Below are 23,553 nucleotides of genomic sequence, written 5' to 3' on the forward strand. Positions count from 1 at the left end.
TAGCAGTGTGAACTCGAGACTTTTCAACTCAAAAGCATGACCAGTCAGGTGACAAAAGCTGACAAACCATTTATAATCATCATAAAATTGTCAGACATGCACAATGTATCCTGGATGACGAGGTCAGACGGTGAGCATGGTTAGATGTTGACTGACGTGCACAAGCAAAGTTCACCTACCGCAAATATGTGCAGAAGTACAGCTCCTTGCTTACGCTGTCGGTTGGTGAACACATCCTCGGGAAACTCATGGATGGCTGTGTTGAAATGAGAAAGAAAAAAAAAGTCACTTTGGTGCTGGTTGTCAGCTTCCATAAAACTGATCCAGCTAAAAGACTGATGATTAGGTCAATAAGACCAGATCCATATGAGATTCCAAGGAAAGATTGGAATGTGTGGGTGACTGAATACAAATCATGTCCTCGAGACCAGGAACCTAATCACAATGCAGGAAAAACCCACAGCATGCCTTCAACATGTCACCAACACATGGTATTGCATTTATTTGGTGACCATGGTGAAGAGGAGCTCAGTAAAATTACAAGAAAGAAAACCACTGATGCATTATAACATGTAGTCACTATAGTCTCAGAGGGGTTTTCAGTGGTGAATGCAGGATGGAGTTTTGCTAGGGGTATGTTTTTCTCTCTACCCCAGGTAGCCCTGGATTATGGTGGGTTAAAGCAGTGCTCTGGGCTCAATACAAATTAAGATCAGAGCGGATATGTAAACGGTGAGCTCTGCGCACTTTGCTAGTTTTTAATTATTTTTAAGTCATAAACCGGTGAGATTCGATATACCCTGCTACATATCTGTTCTTTGAAGACAACATGGCAAAGAATTCAAAATCCTCAGGCTTTGGAGATATTAAAAGACACTTACGTGCTCAAGCTGATACCTCTGACAGGGCCGCAGATCAGGGACTCGGTTTGGACGGTGCGGCGGGAGAAATTCAACGTCAGTTGGCGAGCATGTCTGTGATGCTGACCAAAGTTGTTGCTGACTTAGAGGATCTTGCTGTAATACGATCGATCGATTACGGCGATGGAAACGAAATTCTCTGAGTTGGTTACAAGAATCGGGGACGTCAAGAGATGGACCGATTATCTGGAGTCATTGTAGAGGGAATTAGCTGCTAACCCACTAGCGACCAAGATAGACTTGGAACACGTTTGGGAAAAACTGGAGGATTTGGAGAATCGTAATCGGTGAAACAACGTCCGAATTGTTGGAATGGCTCTTCCCGAGTCTGCTCGACATAACAGGCCATAAGCTGGAAATTGAGCAAGCTCACAGAGTCCTGGCTCGGAGATCCGTGGAGGGAGACAGGCCCTGATCAATTCTGGCCAAATTTCTGAGATCATCTGATAAATGTTGGGCCTCATGTATTCAGATAGAAGACAAAGGCAGGCCTAACACAGTCGTAAAAACCTAACTCAAGCCCCCACATTCCAAGTCGTAAATTATATTGATAAAAATCACGCCAAAATCAAACAAAGGGAGTCCAAAACAGACTACAAATCCCATGAAGCCTTGCTCACTAAAGGATCGAACTCTCAACTCCTATTGGATGAGGCACACAACAGAACGCACCTCAAACCATGACGTCATCAGGAGTTGAAATACCTCTGAAATGCTTTCGGGATTTGCTTCCAGCAACTTTGCTTGCAGTGTGTGGACGCAGTTCAACGCTGCTCTCATGTGCAACCTCGTGGCACAAGGAAGTAACGTCCGACTTGAAACTGTAGCCATACAATCTCCATCTCGCTGGACGAGTTGAGATTACTCTGTGTTCAACCGAACACTCTAACAGATCCGAAGGAGACTGCCGAGCAATTCGCATCTTCATCCGTTTGTCTACAGAAGTGAAGAGATTAAAGATTTCTCTTCCATCTTCAATCAAGCCGACATTTCTGAGTTCTCCTCCAGCCCGCCGAAAATCAACAGCCGTACCGCCCGCCGACAGAACGAGGAAACGGCCTCCCATCATCACCCGAGCCTCAAGGAACCGGGTCAGAGTTAAAGGACGGAGTAAAACACATTCTACCTGTGTCCTCATTCGATTCAAGTAAGAGGTTTACGTCTGGGCAGAGATAGAATATTATAGTGAGTTAGTCTTGTGTTTCAAGTTTTTTTTTTGCTTGTACAGTCTATGGACCGCCATGTCCGCTCATTATTAATACTCAGGGTATTAATTATCACAATTTTGTTTTGCTGTATTGTGGTCCAACCAAATTGGACTGTTGTGCAATTTCGCCATCGCGGGTGAGACAGCAACTGAGTTCATCCATTAAAGAGTCAAATAACGCGGTACTGTTTACGAGCCATCCACCACGTCTCTGAGTGATAAACTAACAGCTGCTTTCTCTCCCACGATCGCGAAATCGGCTTCAGGGCTGTCATCTCTCTCTCTCTCTTGTACTAACCACACATCCACACACACACACACACACCTTATGTGTTATAGGATTAGTTTTATTTCCATATCTAATCATATCACTGTTTAGTTTGTAGTTGTAAGTCGGACGTTTATTGACGGCATTGTATTAATTATTAATTGATATTACTGCATAAATAAACTTTGTTTATATTACAAAGAGAAGTGTTTTAGTTTGTTTTGCATACGCCTGTGTCATGCTGACGGGATGTCAGTGCTCGGATTCAAACCTTCATTCATTGTTTTTTTTCCCGAAAATCGATATTCTTCGGATGTCGATTTTCCTAAGAAAACAATCTAATATTGAGACTGTTTTACTATCTGGTTATTAGTCCCTGATTTCAGGGTGGTGCCCCGTCATTGTTAATCCTTATTAATATTCTATTGATTTTTGATAATTGATAATTATCTTTGATGATTGTTGAATTTGAATGATCGATAAGCTAGTGTTAATTTTAATTAATGTTTCATCGATGTTAACAATTAACGATTATCTTTGATAATTGTTGATTTAAAGGATTAAAAAAACTAACATTGATTCTCATCAATGTTCTATTGATTTTAATAATTAATAATTATCTTTGATAATTATTAATTATTGCTAATAACCAAACTTGCTCCTAAACGTAGCACACTACATTTACTGGAGCCCCATATGAGGTTTTAATGAGTTAGATTCAATTGATTAATTTAAATATTAATTAATAACTACAGAAATAATTATTAATTATTTCTGATAATAACACTGATCTAAACAACCAGTAAAGCCCTACATAAAGATCTCGTGTTGTGCGAGGCGAGGAGCAAAGGAAAGCTTTCTTGGAAGAATCACAGCATTTTCTTGTTCCCAGACTTTGCGAATTCGACAAGAGAGAAATGTGATCGATTCAAGGAATGCAAGAAACTCTTACATCAACAGAAGATCGCTTTTGCACTGATGTTTCTGGCCAAACTGAGAACAGGTACTAAGGATGGCTGCAAAATATTTACATGCCCACAGCAAGCATTGTCTTTCATAGAGACAATGGGGTGAGTAAGCGATTTGGTGATTTTCATGTGGCTCCCAAGTGAGCTCGTCTCGCTGAACATAGACTCTACTGTCTGAGGAAGCTGGGCGCCTTTTTGTTTCTTTTTGTGTTGGTTCCGCCTAGCAGCTGGAGTTTGTTTGTGGACTAACACTCCTTCAAGACACTCTTGCATCGACGGAGGATCGCTTTTGCACTGATGTTTCCGGTCAAATTGAGAATAGATACTAAAGTTGGCCGCAAAATGTTTACATGCCCACAACAAGCGATGTTTTTCAGAAAATCATCATAACATTCGTTTGAAATTCGGAAATTTTTTTTTATTTTATTTTTTTTATTTATTTTTTTGTGCTGGTTCTGCTGGTGGCTGGAGTTTGTTTTGTGGAGGAACACACCTTCAATACAGTATTGTGAATGAATCTTCATGTTGTTTGTGTTTATTCTGCCTATTGGCTGGAGTTTTTTTTATAGATTATTTTCTGTTATGTAATTCTGTCTCGCAGAATTTGTATAGAAGCACCGGACTTGAGCAATCTGATGGCAAAGTTGTCGCGGGGACTCTCGTAGGCGTACATGGACTTTTTGAGTTTAGAGGGATGGACGCCAGTTGGCGCTGTCGTGCGCACGTTTTTCTTTTTTCTGTTTGTTTGGATCGGGGGGAAGTTTGAGGTTTGACTGTTGCACTAATGTTGGAATGTGGTCTTTATAATTTTATGTTTGACACACAATCTATTTTTTCTGATATGTCAAAATGTCAAATGTTATTATGAGTGGATTATCTCTCTCCATGTGGAATGTGAATGGGTTGGGGCACCCCATAAAAAGAAGGAAGGTTATTTCTTTTCTTAAACATAAAAATGTTATATAGTGCTTCTTCAAGAAACACATCTTCCCCCACAGGAAGCTGACAAATTTGGGAAGATATGGGGTGGACATGTTTTCTTTAGTGCTGGATCAAGTAAGAGCAGGGGAGTCATTACATTGATAAGTAAACATCTACAATTCAAATGTCTCAAACAGATTAAAGATAAATTAGGAAGAGTCATTATTGTTTTAGCAGAAATTCAGGGGCAAAGGTTGATTTTGGCTAATATTTACACAACTACCGCTGATGATCAGGGCTATTTTATAGAACTTGAAGGGATGTTGCAAGCTGCTGGCACCCCTCATGATATAATATTGGGAGGAGACTTTAATATTTTGATGGACTCAGTCCTTGATCATAGTGAAGCAAAAGTGTGTAAGCCCCCTAGAGCAACATTGACACTTCACAGGATGTGTAAAAATCTTGGTCTTACAGATATTTGGAGACTTTTAAACCCATCTGGTATGGACTATAAAAAATGTTCATCAGTCCATAAGATTTATTCTAGAATAGATTTTTTCTTGATATCTATGTCCCTCATTTCATCTGTTGTTGATTGCTCAGTTGGAAACATCTTAGTCTCAGATCACGCCCTGGTGAGTTTAGAGGTGTTGCCACATATGGAGAATCATAGTTGGCACTTTAATGTATCCCTTTTGCAAAATCCTGATTTCCAACAAATGTTAAAGGCTGAAATCAGTGTTTATATGGAGACCAACTGGTCCTCAGTATCCTCTGCGTGCATGGCTTGGGAGGCACTTAAGGCAGTTCTTAGGGGTCGGATCATACAGTATGCCTCATTCATCAAAAAATCCAAAGCATGAGAACTTGTGGAGCTGGAAGGGAAAATTAAGAATGCAGAGGCAGAGCTGAAGCGCTGAATGTCGTCTGATGGCCTCAGACAATTGACCTGACTGAAATACAGAAATAATGCTATTTTGTCACGGAAGGTGGAGTTTTGGCTATTCAGGGCAAGACAGTCATACTTTGAGTCGGGGGACAAAGCAGGGAAACTTTTGGCTAGATATATAAAACAGAAAGAGTATTTTTCTACCGTTCCCTCAGTAAAATCTGCTGGTGGTGAAATATTTACCTCAGCCATTGATATTAATAATGCTTTTAAAGAATCCTATCTTGATCTCTATAGTTCCACATCTTCGTCCACCGATGAAGATATTAGAAACTTTGTGGAACCATTAGAACTCCCTAAACTGACAACTGAGCAAAACAATTCTCTTGATTCTGAGATAAACTTGGAGGAGCTTGGAGAGGTAATCATGGCGTTGCCTACAGGCAAGGCTCTGGGGCCAGATGGCTTTGCTGCTGAGTTTTTTAGATCTTATGCTACAGAACTGGCTCCACTTTTGTTAGAAGCTTATACGGAATCATTAAAGAATGGAAAGCTTCCGCCAACCATGACAAGCCCAGATCAGTCTGATTCTTAAAAAGTACAATGATCCAAGCGAGTGTAAGAGTTACCATCCAATTTCCCTGATCCAGTTAGATGTTAAAATTTTGTCAAAAATACTGGCTAACCGATTAAGTTATGACATCTTATAGATCAGGTGGGGTTTATTTGGGGCCGCGGCTCTTCTGATAACATCAGGTGTCTAATTAATATCATGTCGTCAGTGGTGAATGAGCAGACTCCGGTCGCTACCATCTCATTTGATGCTGAAAAGGCATTTGATATGGTAGAATGGGATTATCTTTTTAAGATTTTGGAAATATACAGGTTTGGGAAGACTTTTATTGGATGGAATAAGTTACTTTATAGACACCCGGTAGTGGCGGTACTAACAAATGGATTAATTTCAGATTATTTTACTCTGGACAGGGGCACCTGGCAGGGTTGCCCTCTTTCCCCATCTATCTTGCCCTGGAATCATTAGCAGCCACGATAAGAAGGGAAGATGATTTTCCAGGGGTGATGGTGAAGCTTTTGCTTTACACAGATAATATTTTATTATTCGTCTCCGACCCTACTAGATCTATGCCTTGCCTCCACAGAATTATTAATTCATTTTCTAAGTTATCAGGATACAGAGTCAATTGGTCTAAATCTGAAGCTTTGGCTCTGATAGCGTACTGCCCATTAACAGATTTTCAGCTGGGCCCCTTCCAGTGGCCCAAACAGGGCATTCAATATTTGGGCATTTTATTCCCAGCAAATCTGTGTGATTTAGTTAGAGTTAATTTTGACCCCTTAATAAAAAGTTTTTCGAGAGATGTGGGCGGGTGGGCTTCATTACATTTATCTATGATTGGAAAGTTAATGTTATTAAAATGAATTCAACTACCTGCTACAATCTCTCCCTGTAGATGTCCCCTTCTCTTATTTCAAGCAATTTGATTGCATAGCGAAGTCCTTCATTTGGAATGGTAAAAGTCCCAGATTACATTTCAATAAGTTACATAGGCCGATTGACAAAGGTGGGCTAGGCCTACCCAAGATTTTGTTTTATTATTATGCATTCAGTCTCAGACATTTGGCTCATTGGTCACTTCCACCTGAGAGCCCTTCCCTGGTTTGGTATTGAACAGGAAGTTTTTGCCCCTATTTTGCCATTGCAAAGCCTTTCTATTAAACTAACCGGAGAAGTTAAGTCACATACCATCGCATTTGCACGTGGTATGGACAAAAGTGTCCAGAGTGTTTAATTCTGACATTTATTTAAATTGTTGGGCCTCATGTATTCAGATAGAAGACAAAGGCAGGCCTAACAGTCATAAAAAACATTCCTCAAGCCCCCTCCTTCTAAGTCAGATGTTGTACTGATAAAAATCGCGCCAAAATCAAACAAAGGGAGTCCAAAACAGACTACAGATCCATGAAGCCTTGCCCTCTAAAGGATCGAGCTCTCAACTCCTATTGGATGAGGCACACCACAGAACGTCCCTCAAACATGACATCATCAGGACTTCAAATAATTCAGAAATGCTTCCAAAGTGGCTTCCAGCGACTTAGTTCACCGAATACGGACGTAGCTTTTTGCTGCTCTCCGGTGCAACCTCGTGGCTTAAGGAAGTAATGTCCGACTTGAAACTGTAGCCATACAATCTCCATCTCGCTGGACGAGTTGAGATTACTCTGTGTTCAACCGAACACTCTAACAGATCCGAAGGAGACCGCCGAGCAATTCGCATCTTCATCCGTTGGCCTACAGAAGTGAAGAGATTAAAGATTTCTCTTCCATCTTCAATCAAGTCGACATTTCTGAGTTCTCCGCCAGCCCGCCGAGAATCAACAGCCGTACCGCCCGCCGACAGCGCGAGGAAACGCCGTCATCACCCGAGCCTCAAGGAACCAGGTCAAAGTTAAAGGACGGAGGAAAACATATTCTACCTGTGTCCTCATGCGATTCAAGTAAGAGGTTTACGTCTGGGCAGAGATAGAATATTATAGTGTGCTATTCTTGTGTTTCAAGGTTTTTGCTTGTACAGTTTACGGACCGCCATGTCCGCTCATTATTAATACTCAGGGTATTAATTATCACGAATTTGTTTTGCTGTATTGTGGTCCAACCAAATTGGACTGTTGTGCATTTTCGCCATCGCGGGTGAGACAGCAACTGAGTTCATCCATTAAAGAGTCAAATAACAAGGAACTTTTACGAGCCCCGCTCGTAAAACCGCGTCTCTGAGTGATGAACACGGCTGCTTTATCTCCAGCTATCGCGAAATCAGCTTTCGGGCTGTCACTGAATCATCTCTCTCTCTCTCTCTCTCTCTCACTAACCACACTGACACACACACACACACTGATACACACACACCTTATGTGTTATAGGATTCTTTTTTATTTCCATATCTAATCATATCACTGTTTAGTTTGTAGTTGTAAGTCGGAAGTTTATTGACTGCATTGTATTAATTATTAATTGATATTACTGCATAAATAAACTTTGTTTATATTACAAAGAGAAGTGTTTTGGTTTGTTTTGCATACACCTGTGTCATGCTGACGGGATGTCAGTGCTCGGATTCAAACCTTCATTCATTGTTTTTTTTCCCGAAAATCGATATTCTTCGGATGTCGATTTTCCTAAGAAAACAATCTAATATTGAGACTGTTTTAATATTCGGTTATTAGTCCCTGATTTCAGGGTGGTGCCCCATCAATGTTAATCCTTATTAATATTCTATTGATTTTTGATAATTGATAATTATCTTTGATTGAATTTGAATGATCAATAAGCTAGTGTTAATTTTAATGTTTCATCGATGTTAACAATTAACGATTATCTTTGATAAGTGTTGATTTTAAAGGATTAAAAAAAAAAGCTAACATTGATTCTCATCAATGTTCTATTGATTTTTATAATTAATAATTATCTTTGATAATTATTAATTATTGCTAATAACCAAACTTGCTCCTAAACGTAGCACACTACATTTACTGGAGTCCCATATGAGGTTTTAATGAGTTAGATCCAATTAATTAATTTAAATATTGATTAATAACTACAGAAATAATTATTAATTATTTCTGATAGTAACACTGATCTAAACAACCAGTAAAGCCCTACAAAATGTTGCCTCAAGCATATGGCTAAACCCAAAATTACGTATTAATAAGTCCCCTTTCTGCTGGTCAGAGTGGATTGTGAGGGAGGTTAATACACTCTGTGTCCTAAATGAGAGTGGAGTGTTGAGATCGTTTAAAAATATGGTCCAACATTTCAGGATTCCCAGATCTCAGTTCTTTAGGTATTTACAGCTGCGCCACCTGCTCTGTACTATTATTGGGAGTAGCATACACCCCCCTAAAGGGGCAGATACTCTTGAAGTGGTGATTACTGCTTTTGGAAAAGGTCATGAGGCATCGGTGTATTACTCCCTGTTAATTCAGAGTCTGGGGGATGGAGCTTCAACTTCTCTCAAGAGATTATGGGAGAGAGATTTAAACTTGGTTTTGGAGGAGGGAGTGTGGGCTAGGATTCTAAAAAACGTCAAGTCTACATCTAGACATTCAAGGATGCGTCTGATGCATTTTAAGATTTTGGATCGATTATATTGGACACCCTCTAGATTGTATAGTCTTGGTCTTAAAGACACACCCACCTGTTGGCGATGCAATTCAGAAGACACTGACACAACCCATGTTTTTTGGGGATATGTTAAGATACAAGAATTTTGGTTGAGGGTTCAGAGATTTATGTGTGACGTATTGGACACACAATTTTCATTTTGCCCCAGACTCTGCATCTTAGGTGATGGGGCGGTCATTAATTTTGGGGATCGCCACTTAAAAAGTTGGGTCCTAGCCGGAGTTATGGTGGGCAGACAAATTATTCTTATGGGGTGGAAGACGGCTGGAGCAACCTCATTTCGGGAGTGGTGCGGGGAGATGGGCGGGGTGGCAGCATTGGAGGATGCAATCTTTAGAAGGTTGGGAAAATGGGATTTGTTTAATAGGAAGTGGGGTGGATATTTGGCTTTCTTGGAGGGTTCTCGGGGAGGGGCAGTGGAGAGGGATTTTACATTTTTAGTTTGACGTGTATGTGCATTCTTGTTTTTTGAAAGTATATATATTTTAAAAAAAAATCTTTAAATTTGTGTTAAAATTGTAAGTGACCACTGTAGTGTGTGTTTGTGTTGGGTGGTAGAATGTTCGGGGGGAGGGGTTTAATTTATATAACTGATTCTGTATTTTATGTTGTGTTTATCTGTCTTGTGATGGAATCCAAAAAATATGTTAATAAAAAAAATAAAATAAAAAAAAAAAACAAAAAAAAAATTAAGATCTATCGACAGCATTTGTGGCATAATGTTGATTGCTTCAGAAAATAATTGACAGGGTTACCACATTTTTTGACTAATTAATTTCTATGACTTTGCCATGGCCTTTCCAGTCATTTGTAATTACTGGATAAGGATGGATAGGGATAAGGAATCCTTTTTATTCATAGCGATTCGCTAATGAATCATTCAGAATTTAGATCTGCGAACCAGTTTGACCGATTCGTTGAAAAGAACAGACTCAAAAGAACAAGTCGCTCACAAATGTATCATCACTATGAATTGTGAGCAAGATATATTAAACCCAAGTTCTACAGAAGTTACCATGGCTTATCCATGACTTTTAAGAATTATTAATGTATATGAATTTTTCAGGCCTCGAAAGAAATAAAACAAATGTCCTGATATTTCCAGCTTTCCTTGACTGTGGAAACCCTCAATTAACCAGTCCCTTCAATTTTTTAAGCAAAAATCAGGGTTAAAAAAAATATGCTTCAAATGGAAGTCTATGGAGCCAGTGTTTCAGAGGGTTTAAATGCAGAAATGTGCAGTTTGTGTTTTTGTTGATGGTTTTAAATGAATTAGTCATTACAAATGTTTATTATTTGATTTGTAAAATATATTATACTTTTTGAAGTGGGAAGCTGGAAGAACTTCTGTTAATGTATTACCAACATAATTCATGTCAAGTCATTTTTATTTGTATAGCGCCATTCACAACACATCGTTTCAAAGCAGCTTTACAGAAAATCATGCATTAACAGGAAATGAAATTGTAATATCTAGAATGTCTTAGAGTCATCATTGTGTAGTTTGATAAAATACGATTGTGAATTATATTTAAAAATAAGTAATTAATTAATAATTGTATTTAGAACCTGTGAACAAGCCGAAGGCGACTGTGGCAAGGAACACAAAACACCATAAAATGTTGGTTAATGGAGAAACATAATCTTGGGAGAAACCAGGCTCACTGTGGGGCCAGTTCCCCTCTGGCTAACATCACGAATATAATGCCAATATTACTTAATTATGTATATATCCTTTGTTAGTTGGCTGATGAAGGGTTTTGTTGGCAATTAATTGATAGTCAATGTATTCCATTATAAGAGTGTAGTCCATCATTAAACCAAGGTGATGCAGGCAGAGGTCAGTGAGGTGCATCGCAGTTCAACCGGCCGGTAATTTCGGTGAGGTCTATCCTAAGTCCAAGGTTCAGGCAATGGCATATGATGTATCCCATGTCTTATGGTTGGAGTTGGCATCAGTTCATCCTCTGAAGTCCATCGTAATAGACTGAAGTGATGTTTGGCTGGCACCGGCTGCATTTAGTTATCATCACTCAGAGACACATAGCAGTGGAGTTCAACACGTAGCAGGAATGGAGCTGGATCCAGCCAGTTCTGGTGACCTCAGGATAGGAGTCCCAAAGTTGAGACAGGGATACAAATAGAATACTATTAGCATACATGCCATTCAATTTATTTATGGAGTTATAGATCATGATCAATGTTTCTAGTTTCTGGTTTCGGCAGACCTAGCTAAAGCAGCCTAATTGAGATAAATTAGGTGTATGCCTGGCTAAATAGATGAGTCTTTAGTCTAGATTTAAACTGAGCGAATGTGTCTGCATCTCAAACAATGTTAGGGAGACTATTCCATAATTTAGGAGCCAAATATGAAAAAGATCTACCTCCTTTTGTGGATTTTGATATTCCAGGATCTATTAACAGGACAGAATTTTGCGATCGTAATGAACATGATGGAATATAGCGTGGTAGAAGGTCACTTAGTACTGTGGAGCTAGACCATTCAAAACTTAACAGAATTTTAAAATTAATACGAAATTTAACAGGTAGCTCTAAACACGATCATATTTCTTGGTTCTAGTCAGCACTCCGGATGCTGCATTTTGAACCAATTGAAGTTTATTTATCTTGCTGGACATCCTCCCAGTAATGCATTACAATAATCTAGTCTTGAGGTCATTAATGCATGAATTAGTTCCCTATCTGTCACTCACTCGACATTGTGTTGATGTAGTGACACTAGGGGTCACTCTTGGGAGCCCGAGACACCTCTGGTTTTTGATAAAAGGCCAATGAAAATTGGCAAGTGGTATTTGCATGCCACTCCCCCGGACATATGGGCATAAAAGGAGCTGGTATGCAACCACTCATTCAGATTTTCTCTTCGGAGCCGAACGGTCATGCTCACTGAGCTGAATTCCCACGACTGTTCATTCACCTCTGCTGGATGTGACGGCACATTTCAGCGGCTTCTCCCCCATCTGCACTGGTGCAATGCAGAGAATGCCCCTGGGCGCTTCGGCAGAAATAAGAGTATATTTCCCTAAAAGAGTATATTTCTCTAAAAGAGCGGCACACAAAGACGCGTCTTTTAAAGATGCCTTTCTGATTGTGTGTTATTCCTGGTTGCGCTCGTTATCCCTCGCCTTCTGACGGTCACGATCGCTGTCTTTCGTGTCTGGGCACTGCTCACGCGGAGACAGCATTCGTGGATGGTCATGTTCTCATTGCGAGGACATGTCCATGGCAACGATGCGGTCGCGGCGCGCCTTCGTAAGAAAGCAAGCCACCCCAGAGGCTCCCTACCTCGGTCCTTTTACCCACGGGTATGAGGCCAGCGCCCCAATGGGACCGCCTCCACCGGGTATCCCCCCGCGGACCTCCCATTCCCCAGCACACTCGTCTACCCCGATCGGGATTCCGGATGAGTCTGCCGGCTCGTCTCACGGTGAGTTCGACCTCTTATTCGGAGCCCGCGAAAAAGATGAGCTCTCGAGCGCAGCATCGGAGAGTGGGCTCGTCCAGTCGGACGCGGAAGACTCAGCTGGGCTCCTCCCTTCGGGGACGATTGCCCCGTCACAGGCTGACATGGAGATGATGACATGCTTTCCCGGGCAGCCGTGAGCGTTGGCTAGAGTGGAACCCGCTGCTCTTCCCTGAGCCCTCGCGGCTTGATGATTGGTTCCTGGGTTCGCGGCGCCACTCAAAACCACGCCCCGTCCCCGTTCCTTTCTTCCCAGAAGTGCATGAAGAGCTGACAAGGTCGTGGGAGACATTTTTTACTGCCCGGTCCTGATCTTTTCAGCTTCCCCGCCCTCACTACCCTCGATGGTGGGGTGGCCAAAGGCTATTCGACAATCCCCCGGTGGATAAAGGCGCTCGCGGTGCACCTATGCCCGCAGAGTGCCGCCACCTGGCGCGGGTGCCCAAAGCACCCATCCAAGGCCTGTAGGTTTACGTCGTCTCTGAAGGCCAAGGCTTACGGTGCCACTGGAAAAGCCGCCTCCGCCCTGCACGCCTTGGCACTCCTGCAAGTCCGCCAAGGCGCTAAAGGAACTGCACGAGGGTAGTTCCGCCCCGGGATTGATGCAGGAACTGCGCTCGGCAACCGACCTTGCTCTCCGAGCGATGGAGGTCATGGTGCGGTCTCTCGGGTGGACGATGTCCACATTAGTGGTCCAGGAGCGCCACTTTGGGCTCAAACTGGTCGAGATGGGTGAGGCTGACAGGACACAATTCCTTGCTGCCCCCATCTCCCAGGCTGGCCTATTCGGCGACACGTCAAGGACTTTGCCCAGCAGTTCTTGACGGTGGAGCAGTAGATGGAGGCTATCTGGCATATCCTGCCCGAGCGCGGCTCAAGATCCCGCACCCCGTCTACTTGTCGCCAAGGGCGTCCCCCTGCTGTGACTGCATCGGCTCCGCCGCAGCCCGCCCCTTCAGCCCGGCCCCGGCGTGGAGCCCACCACAGGAAGCTGACGCCACCCGTCTCGCGGCCGCCCAGAACCCGTGAAAGGCTTCAAAGCACCCTTCAGACGTGCAACCCAGGGACGACGAAACCCGCTGCTCTGGAGCTGGTAAGCAGACCTCTCCATCTTTTTGTTACCTTTTGCATTTAATTCCGCTGCATGACCAAGTGGCTGCAGTACTCAAGAGTACAGCAAGAGTGGTTTCCTCACATATTTGGTGTGCATGGGCGTCATCACGACCACCGTCCACCACTCTATTTGGCAGGTCTCCCGCCCCTGAGCGCCCAGCTGTGGCACAAATCCGCCCCCGATGTGACAGTCTCCACGGGTCACGAGGACAGACCTCTTCCTCCTCCGTCCCAGGCTGTTCCGGGGGTGGTCACAAGGAGCCAGGTAAGTGCTTCGATGTTCTTAGACTCAGCATGGCCACGACATGGTGTGGCACCTCAAGCTCCACCCTGCCGCGAGGCCCCACCTGCCGGTACGTCTGACGATGCTGTCCCTTTGGTCCCCCTTGCGCAGAACTTGGACGCATGGCTTGCGCTTTCCAATCCGTCGTGATGGCTGGTCCGGACCATCCAACTCGGCTACGTGATTCAGTTCGCCGGGTGTCCGCCCAGGTTCAGCGGTGTCCACTTCACCTTGGTGAAGGACGAACACACTGCTACCTTGCGTGGAGATCACTACCCTCCTAAAAAGGGCGCGATAGAACCTGTCCCTCCAGCAGAGATGAAGAAGGGGTTTTACAGCCCCTACTTCATCGTACCGAAAAAAGGCGGTGGGTTGCGGCCAATCTTGGACCTGTGAGTACTGAACTGGGCTTACACAGACTCCCGTTCAAGATGCGGACGCAAAAACGCATTCTGGCGAGCATCCGGCATCAAGATTGGTTCGTGGCGGTAGACCTGAAGGACGCATACTTCCACGTCTCGATCCTTCCTCGACACACACCCTTCCAGCGGTTTGCATTCGAGGGTCAGGCATATCAGTACAAGGTCCTCCCTTTCGGCCTGTACCTGTCTCCTCGCATCTTCACGAAGGTCGCAGAGGCAGCCCTTGCCCCGCTAAGGGAGGTGGGCATTCGCATTCTCAACTATCTCGATGACTGGCTAATCTTAGCTCACTCTCGGGACATGTTGTGCGCACACAGGGACTTGGTACTCTCACAACTCAGCCGACTAGGGCTTCGGGTCAACTGGGAAAAGCCCTTGGACCGACCTCTCGTTTCTATGGGTAGGTGTTCCACTAGAACTGGTCTCCAGGCACGTCGTGGTCACGACGGATGCCTCCAAAACGGGCTGGGTCACTGTTTGCAACAGGCACGCAGCCACCGGCTTGTGGATGGGCTCGCAACTGCATTGGCACATCAACTGCCTCGAGTTGTTGGCAATTCCGCTCGCCCTGTGGAGGTTTCGGCCATTGATCCAGGGCAAGCACATGTTAGTTCAGACACACAACACGGCAACGGTAGCATATGTCAACCGCCAAGGCGGTCTGCGCTCTCGTTGTATGTCACAACTCGCCCGCCGTCTCCTCCTCTGGAGTCAGCAGCACTTCAAGTCGCTGTGAGCCATTCACATCCCGGGCAACCTCAACACTACAGCGGACGTGCTGTCATGACAGGTTACCCTCAGGGGAGAGTGGAGACTCCACCCTCAGGTGGTCCAGCTGATTTGGAGTCGATTCGGACAGGCACAGGTGCACCTGTTCGCCTCCCAAGAATCCTCCCCACTGCCCGCTCTGGTACGCCCTGACCAAGGCCCCCCTCGGCATAAACGCGCTGGCACACAACTGGCCCACTGGCATGTGCAAATATGCATTTTCCTCCAGTGAGCCTACTTGCACAGACCCTGTGCAAGGTCAGGGAGGACGAGGAGCAGGTCATCCTGGTAGCACCCTACTGGCCCGCCCAGGTGTGGTTCTCGGACCTCACGCTCCTCGCGACAGGCCCCCCCTGGCGAATTCTCCTGAGGTAGGATCTTCTTTCTCAGGGACGGGGCACCATCTGGCACCCGCGACCAAACCTCTGGAATCTCCATGTCTGGCTCACCTGCGGTGGTAGACACGATTACTCAGGCTAGGGCCCCCTCTACGAGGTGCCTGTATGCCTTTTAAGTGGCGTCTGTTCGCTAAGTGGTGTTCTTCCCAACGGGATCGGTGCTTTCCTTCCTGCAGGAGAGGTTGGAAGGGAGGCTGTCCCCTTCCACCTTGAAGGTGTACGTTGCCGCCATAGCAGCACACCACGACGCAGTCAACGGTAAGTCCTTAGGGAAGCACGACCTGATCATCAGGTTCCTAAGAGGCACCAGGAGGCTGAATCCCTCCAGACCGCGCCTCGTTCCCTCATCGGACCTCGCTGTAGTTCTTCAGGGTCTACAGAGAGCCCCCTTTGAGCCTTTGCAGTCAGCCGAGCTTAAGGCACTCTCCTTGAAGACTGCCCTCCTGACTGCACTCACTTCCATCAAGAGGGTAGGTGACCTGCAAGCGTTCTCTGTCAGCGAAATGTGCCTGGAGTTTGGTCCGGGTTACTCTCACGTGATCCTGAGACCCCAACCGGGCTATGTGCCCAAGGTTCCCACCACCCCTTTTAGGGACCAGGTGGTGAACCTGCAAGCGCTGCCCCAGGAGGAGGCAGACCCAGTCGTCGCTGTGTCTGGTGTGCTCTTTACGCATCTATTTGGATTGCATGCAGAGCTTTAGGATCTCTGAGCAGCTCTTTGTCTGCTTTGGTGCACAGCGGAAAGGAAGCGCTGTCTCCAAGCAGAGGATCGCCCACTGGCTCATTGACGCCATAACTATGGCATATGTCGCCCATGACATGCCTCCCCCGGTAGGGCTACGAGCCCATTCTACCAGGGGTGTAGCAGCTCCCTGGGCCCTGGCCAGGGATACCTCTCTAACAGACATTTGCAGAGCAGCAGGCTGGGCAACACCCAACACCTTTGCAAGGTTCTACAACCTCCGGGTGGAATCGGTTTCATCCCAGGTAGTGGCACGCAATATAAGCGGATAAGCCCGGGATAGCCGGCCGGGTGTATCACTTGCACATAGTGCCTTCCACCTCCTTTTGAGCTGAAGAAGTGCACCATTAATTCCCAGTAGTGTTCACAAGTTTGTTCCCTGGTTGACTTCCTCCGAGCCCTATGGCAGTCGAGTTTTCGGAGAGATTCGCTGCCAGCCCAGTACACATGCTAACTAAGAGCCCTGTTTTGGGGTAGGTGCTCCGCATGTGGCGGTTCCCTGTAAGGCTAACCCCATGCGATATATATCTTCCGCTAATTCATTTCCCTGTTGGCAAACTGCATCTTCCTTGGGCAGAGCCCTCTGCCCCAGTCTCCATGTTGTAGTAACTCCTCCCCCATTGGGCAGGATCTACCTTGAAGACTCTCCACATTGTTGGAAAGACCATGTGATGTATTTTTCCACTTAAATATCCCCCCCTCTCCTTGGGCAAGGTGTGGTCTCCGCTGTGTCTTCCCCTTGGGAGGGACACCCCCCGACTAGACCTGGCGGCCCAGTCGGATAATCCCCCTTCTTTTTTAGGGAGTGGGAAAAAAGAAGGGGAAAAGAGGCCACGACTGGGTTAAGCCTGTCTCTATCTTTTGGGTAGTCGACTTGTCCCCAAAAAAGGCCGTTCGACACTCATAACTATGTTGGGGGAGGTTACATGTCGACCTGGTGTGCTGGCTATGAGGCATACAGTAGTCTGCCCACCACACACCGCCAGTTCACCTAACACAGTTCAGCCAATTGTGGCGTTTCGTATAGGGTACACTAGTGTCACTACATCGACACAACGTCGAGTGAGTGACAGATAGGGAACATCATGGTTACTTGTGTAACCTCCGTTCCCTGATGGAGGGAACGAGGCGTTGTGTCCCTCCTGCCACAACGCTGAACTACCCGCTGAAATGGCCGGACCTTATATCAGCTCCTCAGCATAAAACCTGAATGAGTGGTTGCTTACCAGCTCCTTTTATACCCGTATGTCCAGGGGAGTGGCATGCAAATATCACTCGCCAATTTTCATTGGCCTTTTATCAAAGACCAGAGGTGTCTTGGGCTCCCAAGAATGACCCCTAGTGTCACTACATCGACACAACGTCTCGTTCCCTCCATCAGGGAATGGAGGTTACACAAGTAACCATGATGTTTTTCGTCATCAGCAACAGAGAGCATGTCGTAATTTAGCAATATTTCTTAGGTGGAAGAATGCTGTTCTACAAACATTGGCAATTTGATTTTCAAAGGACAGATTGGTATCAAATATAACATCTAATTTCTTCGCTGTTGAAGATGATGTAAAAGTACATCTATCGAGAGCCAAATTATATTTTAACGGCTTGTTTTTAGGGGTTTTTGGTCCAATAATTAGTACCTCTGTTTTGTCAGAATTGAGTAGAAGGAAATTTCTAGCCATCCAATCTTTGATTTCACTGATACACTGCTAATTTGGAGAATTGTGAAATTTCTTCAGGTTTTGAAGAAATATAAAGTTGGGTATTGTCGGCATAAAATATCACATTCCTGATAATATCTCCCAGGGGAAGCATATACAAGGAGAAAAGCAGAGGCCCTAAAACTGATCCCTGTGGCACTCAATACTTACCTTTTGTTTGGTTTGACAATTCCTCATTTACACAGACAAAGTGGTAGCGGTCTGCTAAATAGGACCTAAACGATGCTAATGCAAGTCCACAAATGCCAACATAATTCTCTACCCAATTCAAGATAATGTCGTGGTCTATCGTGTCGAAGGCATCACTAAGATCTAAAAGCATTAGAAGTGAAATGCAGCCGCGATCAGATGATAAGAGCAAGTCATTTGTAACTCTGATAAGCGCAGTCTCTGTACTGTGATGGGGCCTAAATCCTGACTGAAAGTGTTCATATATACTATTTCTCTGTAGAAATGAACATAGTTGAGAGGACACTACCTTTTCTAGTATTTTCGACATAAATGGGAGATTTGAAATCGGTCTATAATTAGCCAGTTCTCAAGGATCAAGCTGTGGCTTCTTAATAAGCGGTTTGATAACTGCCATTTTAAACTTTCTTGGGACATGTCCTAAGGATAGCAAGGAGTTAATAATGTTAAGAAGAGGTTCTGAGAATACCTCTTTTAAGAGCTTAGTTGGTATTGGATCTAACATACATGTTGTGGCTTTTGATGTTTCGATAAGTTTTGTAAGCTCTTCATGACCTATGACAGTGAAGGACTGAAGCTGCACGTGAGGAGAATTATGAGACACTGTTTTTTGAGGTACTGTGAGAGATGATTGCATAAATCCAATTTTATTTCTGATTATTTCAATTTTTTCAGTAAAGAAATTCATGACATTCCTTACAATAGAATCACCAATTATTAGGGCTCTTTCAACATGACTCTTAGTGGGTGCATCACTGAGTGGGGAGAATCGATTGGAAACACTAACAGGAACGGGAGAGTGTGTCGCTTTGCTGAGTGATTATGCCACCGAGACATCACCCAAACGCCCTGCTGCGGGGGCTCAATAGCTGGAACCAAAGTGTGTGTGTTGCTCGCTGTTCTACCCACATCCGAAACAGTATCTACTGGCTTCTCTTTCACATTGACCTCCACTAGTGTTCGGATGCGTGTCTCTAACTCATTAACCTTCTACGTCAGCCTGACTAATTCCTTACATTTATCACATGTGAATTCCTCACTGTTGATGGAAGAAGCTATAGTAAACATGTGGCATGCAATGCAGGAAGAAATAACATGAGTGGATGCAATGACTTACCGCAATTGTTTGTTGTTGTTGGTTGTTCCTGAGCGGTGAGGGTTTGAGATCGATGTGAATCTCTCATGCAGTTGTTTGTTGTTATGGTTGTTCTTGATAAGTGGTACTTCGAGATCAATGCAATAATCCGTGTAACACAGAGGAGAAAAGCAGGTGCACGCTGTAAAATGCATGCAGTTGAATCGCGATAAGAGAATAATGCGGGGGGCAACCCGATGCACGCTGAAAAATGGCAGATGTTAAGGATTAAAAGCCTAAAACAGATAGATAAGCGATGCTAAAAAAGCTAGCAGGCTACAAACACAGACTTGAGCTAGGCACCAGCAGCAACAGGTAAAATAGACACGGATGAAACAGTAGAAAAGCGGAAAAACACGAAACACGCGGTAAAATGACAAAGGATAAAACAATGAACGTATGAGAATAAGCAATGTTACGCAGGCTAGCAGGCTACAAACACTCGTGCAGCATTCCGTCAGCAACAGGAAGTCCAGTGACGAGAGCAGTGATGTCATGTGCTGTGAGTGGAGTTTGCTTCATGTAAACAGTGCTTCATGGATGCTTATGTCCCTATCTGATATCCTCACTGGCTTTATATATATCCTTGCTCATTAGACCATCAATAGCTCATTAGAACACTTGTGGCTAAAAATGCACCGATATGATAATGTTTGGCTGATACAGAGACCAATTTTTTACAAAAAACTATATACCAATTCCCATACCGATATTTTGCCACTTCCCTTATTTTGTCATTAGATAAGAGTTTTGCTTAGGAATTATGCTTTAAAAATGTACAAAGAGGTAGAAAAGCTTTTTTACAGTTTACAACAAATAATTTCATTTGAACTTGGATTGGATTTGTTGAACACGACAGGTAAAAAATTAATAGAAAGCCACAATGAAAGATACTGTAAATAGAAGACAAAAAGATAAAAAAGATTTTTTTTTTAAATAACTAAATATGATAACATGATGATTGATATGAATAAAAGGTTATTTTGTACTTCCAAAACATTTTTGCAGTTCAAAACAACAGAACTCACATTATACATGTAACATTACAAATGCATATGTTGGGGGAAAAAAACACATCATGGAAAAATAAAAAGTTTTAACCAATGGAACAAAACCCCCTTTTAAAGCTTAAGTATGACACTAGCGCCACCAAATGGAATTGCAAAAATAGACTTTGTTTTCAAAGAGAAAGTCAGCACCCAGCTCATGCCATTGGTTGAGTAACGTTGTTGGGGTGGGTCTTAGCGGGTCTCTCTAAATAAACTGAAATTTTCAAAGTGCCACAGAAAGACAGTGCTTACAGTTTGAGAAGATTAACCTATGAATGGTTTACTAATAGTTGTCTCTGCATATTAAGCTTGGATAAGAGAAAGTATTTTAAAACAGAAAAAGTTACATAAATTAACTTTAATTCTATATTATATTGGTATAATGGATACTGGATAACGCCATCCAGACCGCGAGGGTGCCCCTTGCTCACACACAGTACTAACTAAAGCGCTGGATGCGGACTATATTTTAAAACACAGCCTTTTAAGGTTTAGTAATCACGCAAGGCCGTTTTGCGATTTTAATCTTTATTCAGTAAATTATGCAGCATTAATGGATATCATAACTATGTCTCAGAAGTCAAAGTCTGATGATTTCAAAGCATTTTGGATGGTTTCCCTCATCATGCAGCCTGTAAGTAGGCTACATGCAGCTTTCACAACTGTCACATCCGTTTATTGCAGTTTTCCCATTAACGTGAGAATGAGAAAGAATAAAAATTAAATATAACATGTTCTTAGGAGTGCCAAACCTTCTACATAATGTGGCTTTTATTATTTCTGGATTGTGCATTTGAGTTTTTACAAAGTGAGTTACTAATTATAAATATTTATTATACATTTTGGCATTTTTCATGCTTAAAACTGATATGCTGATGGTTTTAATTTGGTCAATAATTGGCCAATAAATATTGGCAGCCAATACATTGGTGAATCCCTAATTGTGGCACTAATAACTTGCATGTATCATGTGGAAGTTACTGGGTTTACCAGCTTTACATGATCCTAACATTAAAATTTGAATACAACTTTACACAGAAGGTTGGTTCTAACACTAGTCTCATGTTAAAATTTTTTTTAAACTGTTTAAGCATTATGCCTATAATTTTGTGTGTGATATGGTGTAATTTAGTGTTTACTGTATGGCCCAATTCTCTTCCATTGTAAGTGCCTTAGTGTAATCATGATAAAAACTGAGGGATGAGACAATATTATTTCTGTGCTAAACAACATTGACAGAAATGCTGTTAAAAGAGCTTAACTTGTATTGAACAAATCAGGTTTAGATGCCTTCATGGCCTACTGTTAGAGCAATCTCATTAAATGTCAAACCCCCCACAGATGCATGGATGGGTCACACGCCAGCACATTCTGTTACGGCAGCCCTGTTTATGACCTGGACAGGCCTGGAGATCAAATAATCCCCAGTGGCACAAATGGCACATCAGAGCTGTACTTATGTAGCTTACTACATAAACCAACATCATGCCATAATCTATATAGTCATCTGCCCATATAAAGCTAACAAGGCCTCTTCGGCACTTTTGATATACTGAGACAATGTTACCAAAATTACTTTAATATTAAGCAATAAGTCAAGAGAGGTTGTATATTACAGTGATTTTACCATAGGTAAAGGGAAGTTCTTGGGCACAATGCAAAGCGGCAACAGCACACTGTGTCACAGATTTTTGAGGAAGGACCCAAATGCAGAAGGCAAGTTTAAGGACTTTTATTAAAAAGAACAAAATACAAATAAAAACTCACAAGGGAGAGAAAACCAACAAACCAAAACAAAACCGACTGGAGAACGGGAACAAAACACAACTACTCGCAGGCAGACAAATTCACAAAACAATCTAGCAGAGACATGAGGGAAGAGGGCACAATATATAGAGAGGAAAGCACATGAGGAGCAGGTGAAACTAATTAACATAAGGACTAAACAAGGGAAAGTGATCAGGGAACAAGGAGGCAGAGTCGGGGAAGCACATGGCAAGACAAACACAAAGCCATGTGCTAACATACAAGAGCAAACAGACACAAGTGTACATGGCGATGAAGAATCAAACACAGCAAAATGCACTCGCATTACACACAAGACTGAGAGAAGAGCGCATGGCAAGAGAATCGAACCGAACCCAAAGACATGCGATCACAAAGACGAGACGTGGAGCACGAGTGTCCGGATCCCAACTAAGAACAGAAACCAAACTAGGCTGAAGAGTCAGGACCCAGACACCATGCTCTGAACATGAAAACACAAAACACAGAACAAGAGTGTCAGGATCCTGTCAACACAATAAACATGACTGACAAAGTGACAGGATCCTGACACACTACAAAAAGACACCATTGCTCAGTAAAGAGTTATACAGTATTTATTAGTAGTAATCATCAGAATAAACAATTCTTCTGCCAAGTAATACAGTTCATTGAACTAATAGTTTACTGTAGCAACTTCATTTGGAATGTTCGGTCACAGGCATGTACATTTTACAACTACTTTGAACGTGGCTCATCCAATCAGAATTTCGAGCCTGAACACTAATACCTCTCACCACCAAGAAGTGATCCATCATGCAAGATGGCAATAGTGGCGTGATGTTTTTATCATCACAAGCACCATCATCATTTTCTTCCTCATTAACTGAAGTGTTGCGAAAAACATGAAGAATCCCGACAGGTTTTATCCATCAACCAGAAGTCGTTGGTGGCCTGATCACATTTCCTATCCCACAGCTAGCCCCTCCCACTGCATACGAGAGGGAAGAGAGGACACCCTCAAGGTCATCTCCTGAGAGAGAAAGAGACCTGCACAACACAAAGTATCACGCACAAGCTAAGACTGAACACAAGGACATAGATGTCCACA

General features: G+C 43.4%; 1 protein-coding gene across 2 annotated transcripts in view; it reads right to left on the reverse strand.

Annotated features, from left to right (window-relative positions):
- LOC127411319 (sodium/potassium/calcium exchanger 4-like) overlaps positions 1 to 23,553 on the reverse strand; it is a 104,042-nt gene that overhangs the window by 39,399 nt on the left and 41,090 nt on the right. For both annotated transcript variants that reach the window (XM_051646815.1, XM_051646814.1), the window contains exon 3: positions 180 to 256. In XM_051646815.1, the coding sequence (XP_051502775.1) occupies positions 180 to 256 (77 nt within the window). The remainder of the gene's footprint in view (positions 1 to 179; positions 257 to 23,553) is intronic.

The sequence above is a fragment of the Myxocyprinus asiaticus genome, chromosome 20, assembly GCF_019703515.2.
Source record: "Myxocyprinus asiaticus isolate MX2 ecotype Aquarium Trade chromosome 20, UBuf_Myxa_2, whole genome shotgun sequence".
NCBI lineage: Eukaryota > Metazoa > Chordata > Actinopteri > Cypriniformes > Catostomidae > Myxocyprinus > Myxocyprinus asiaticus.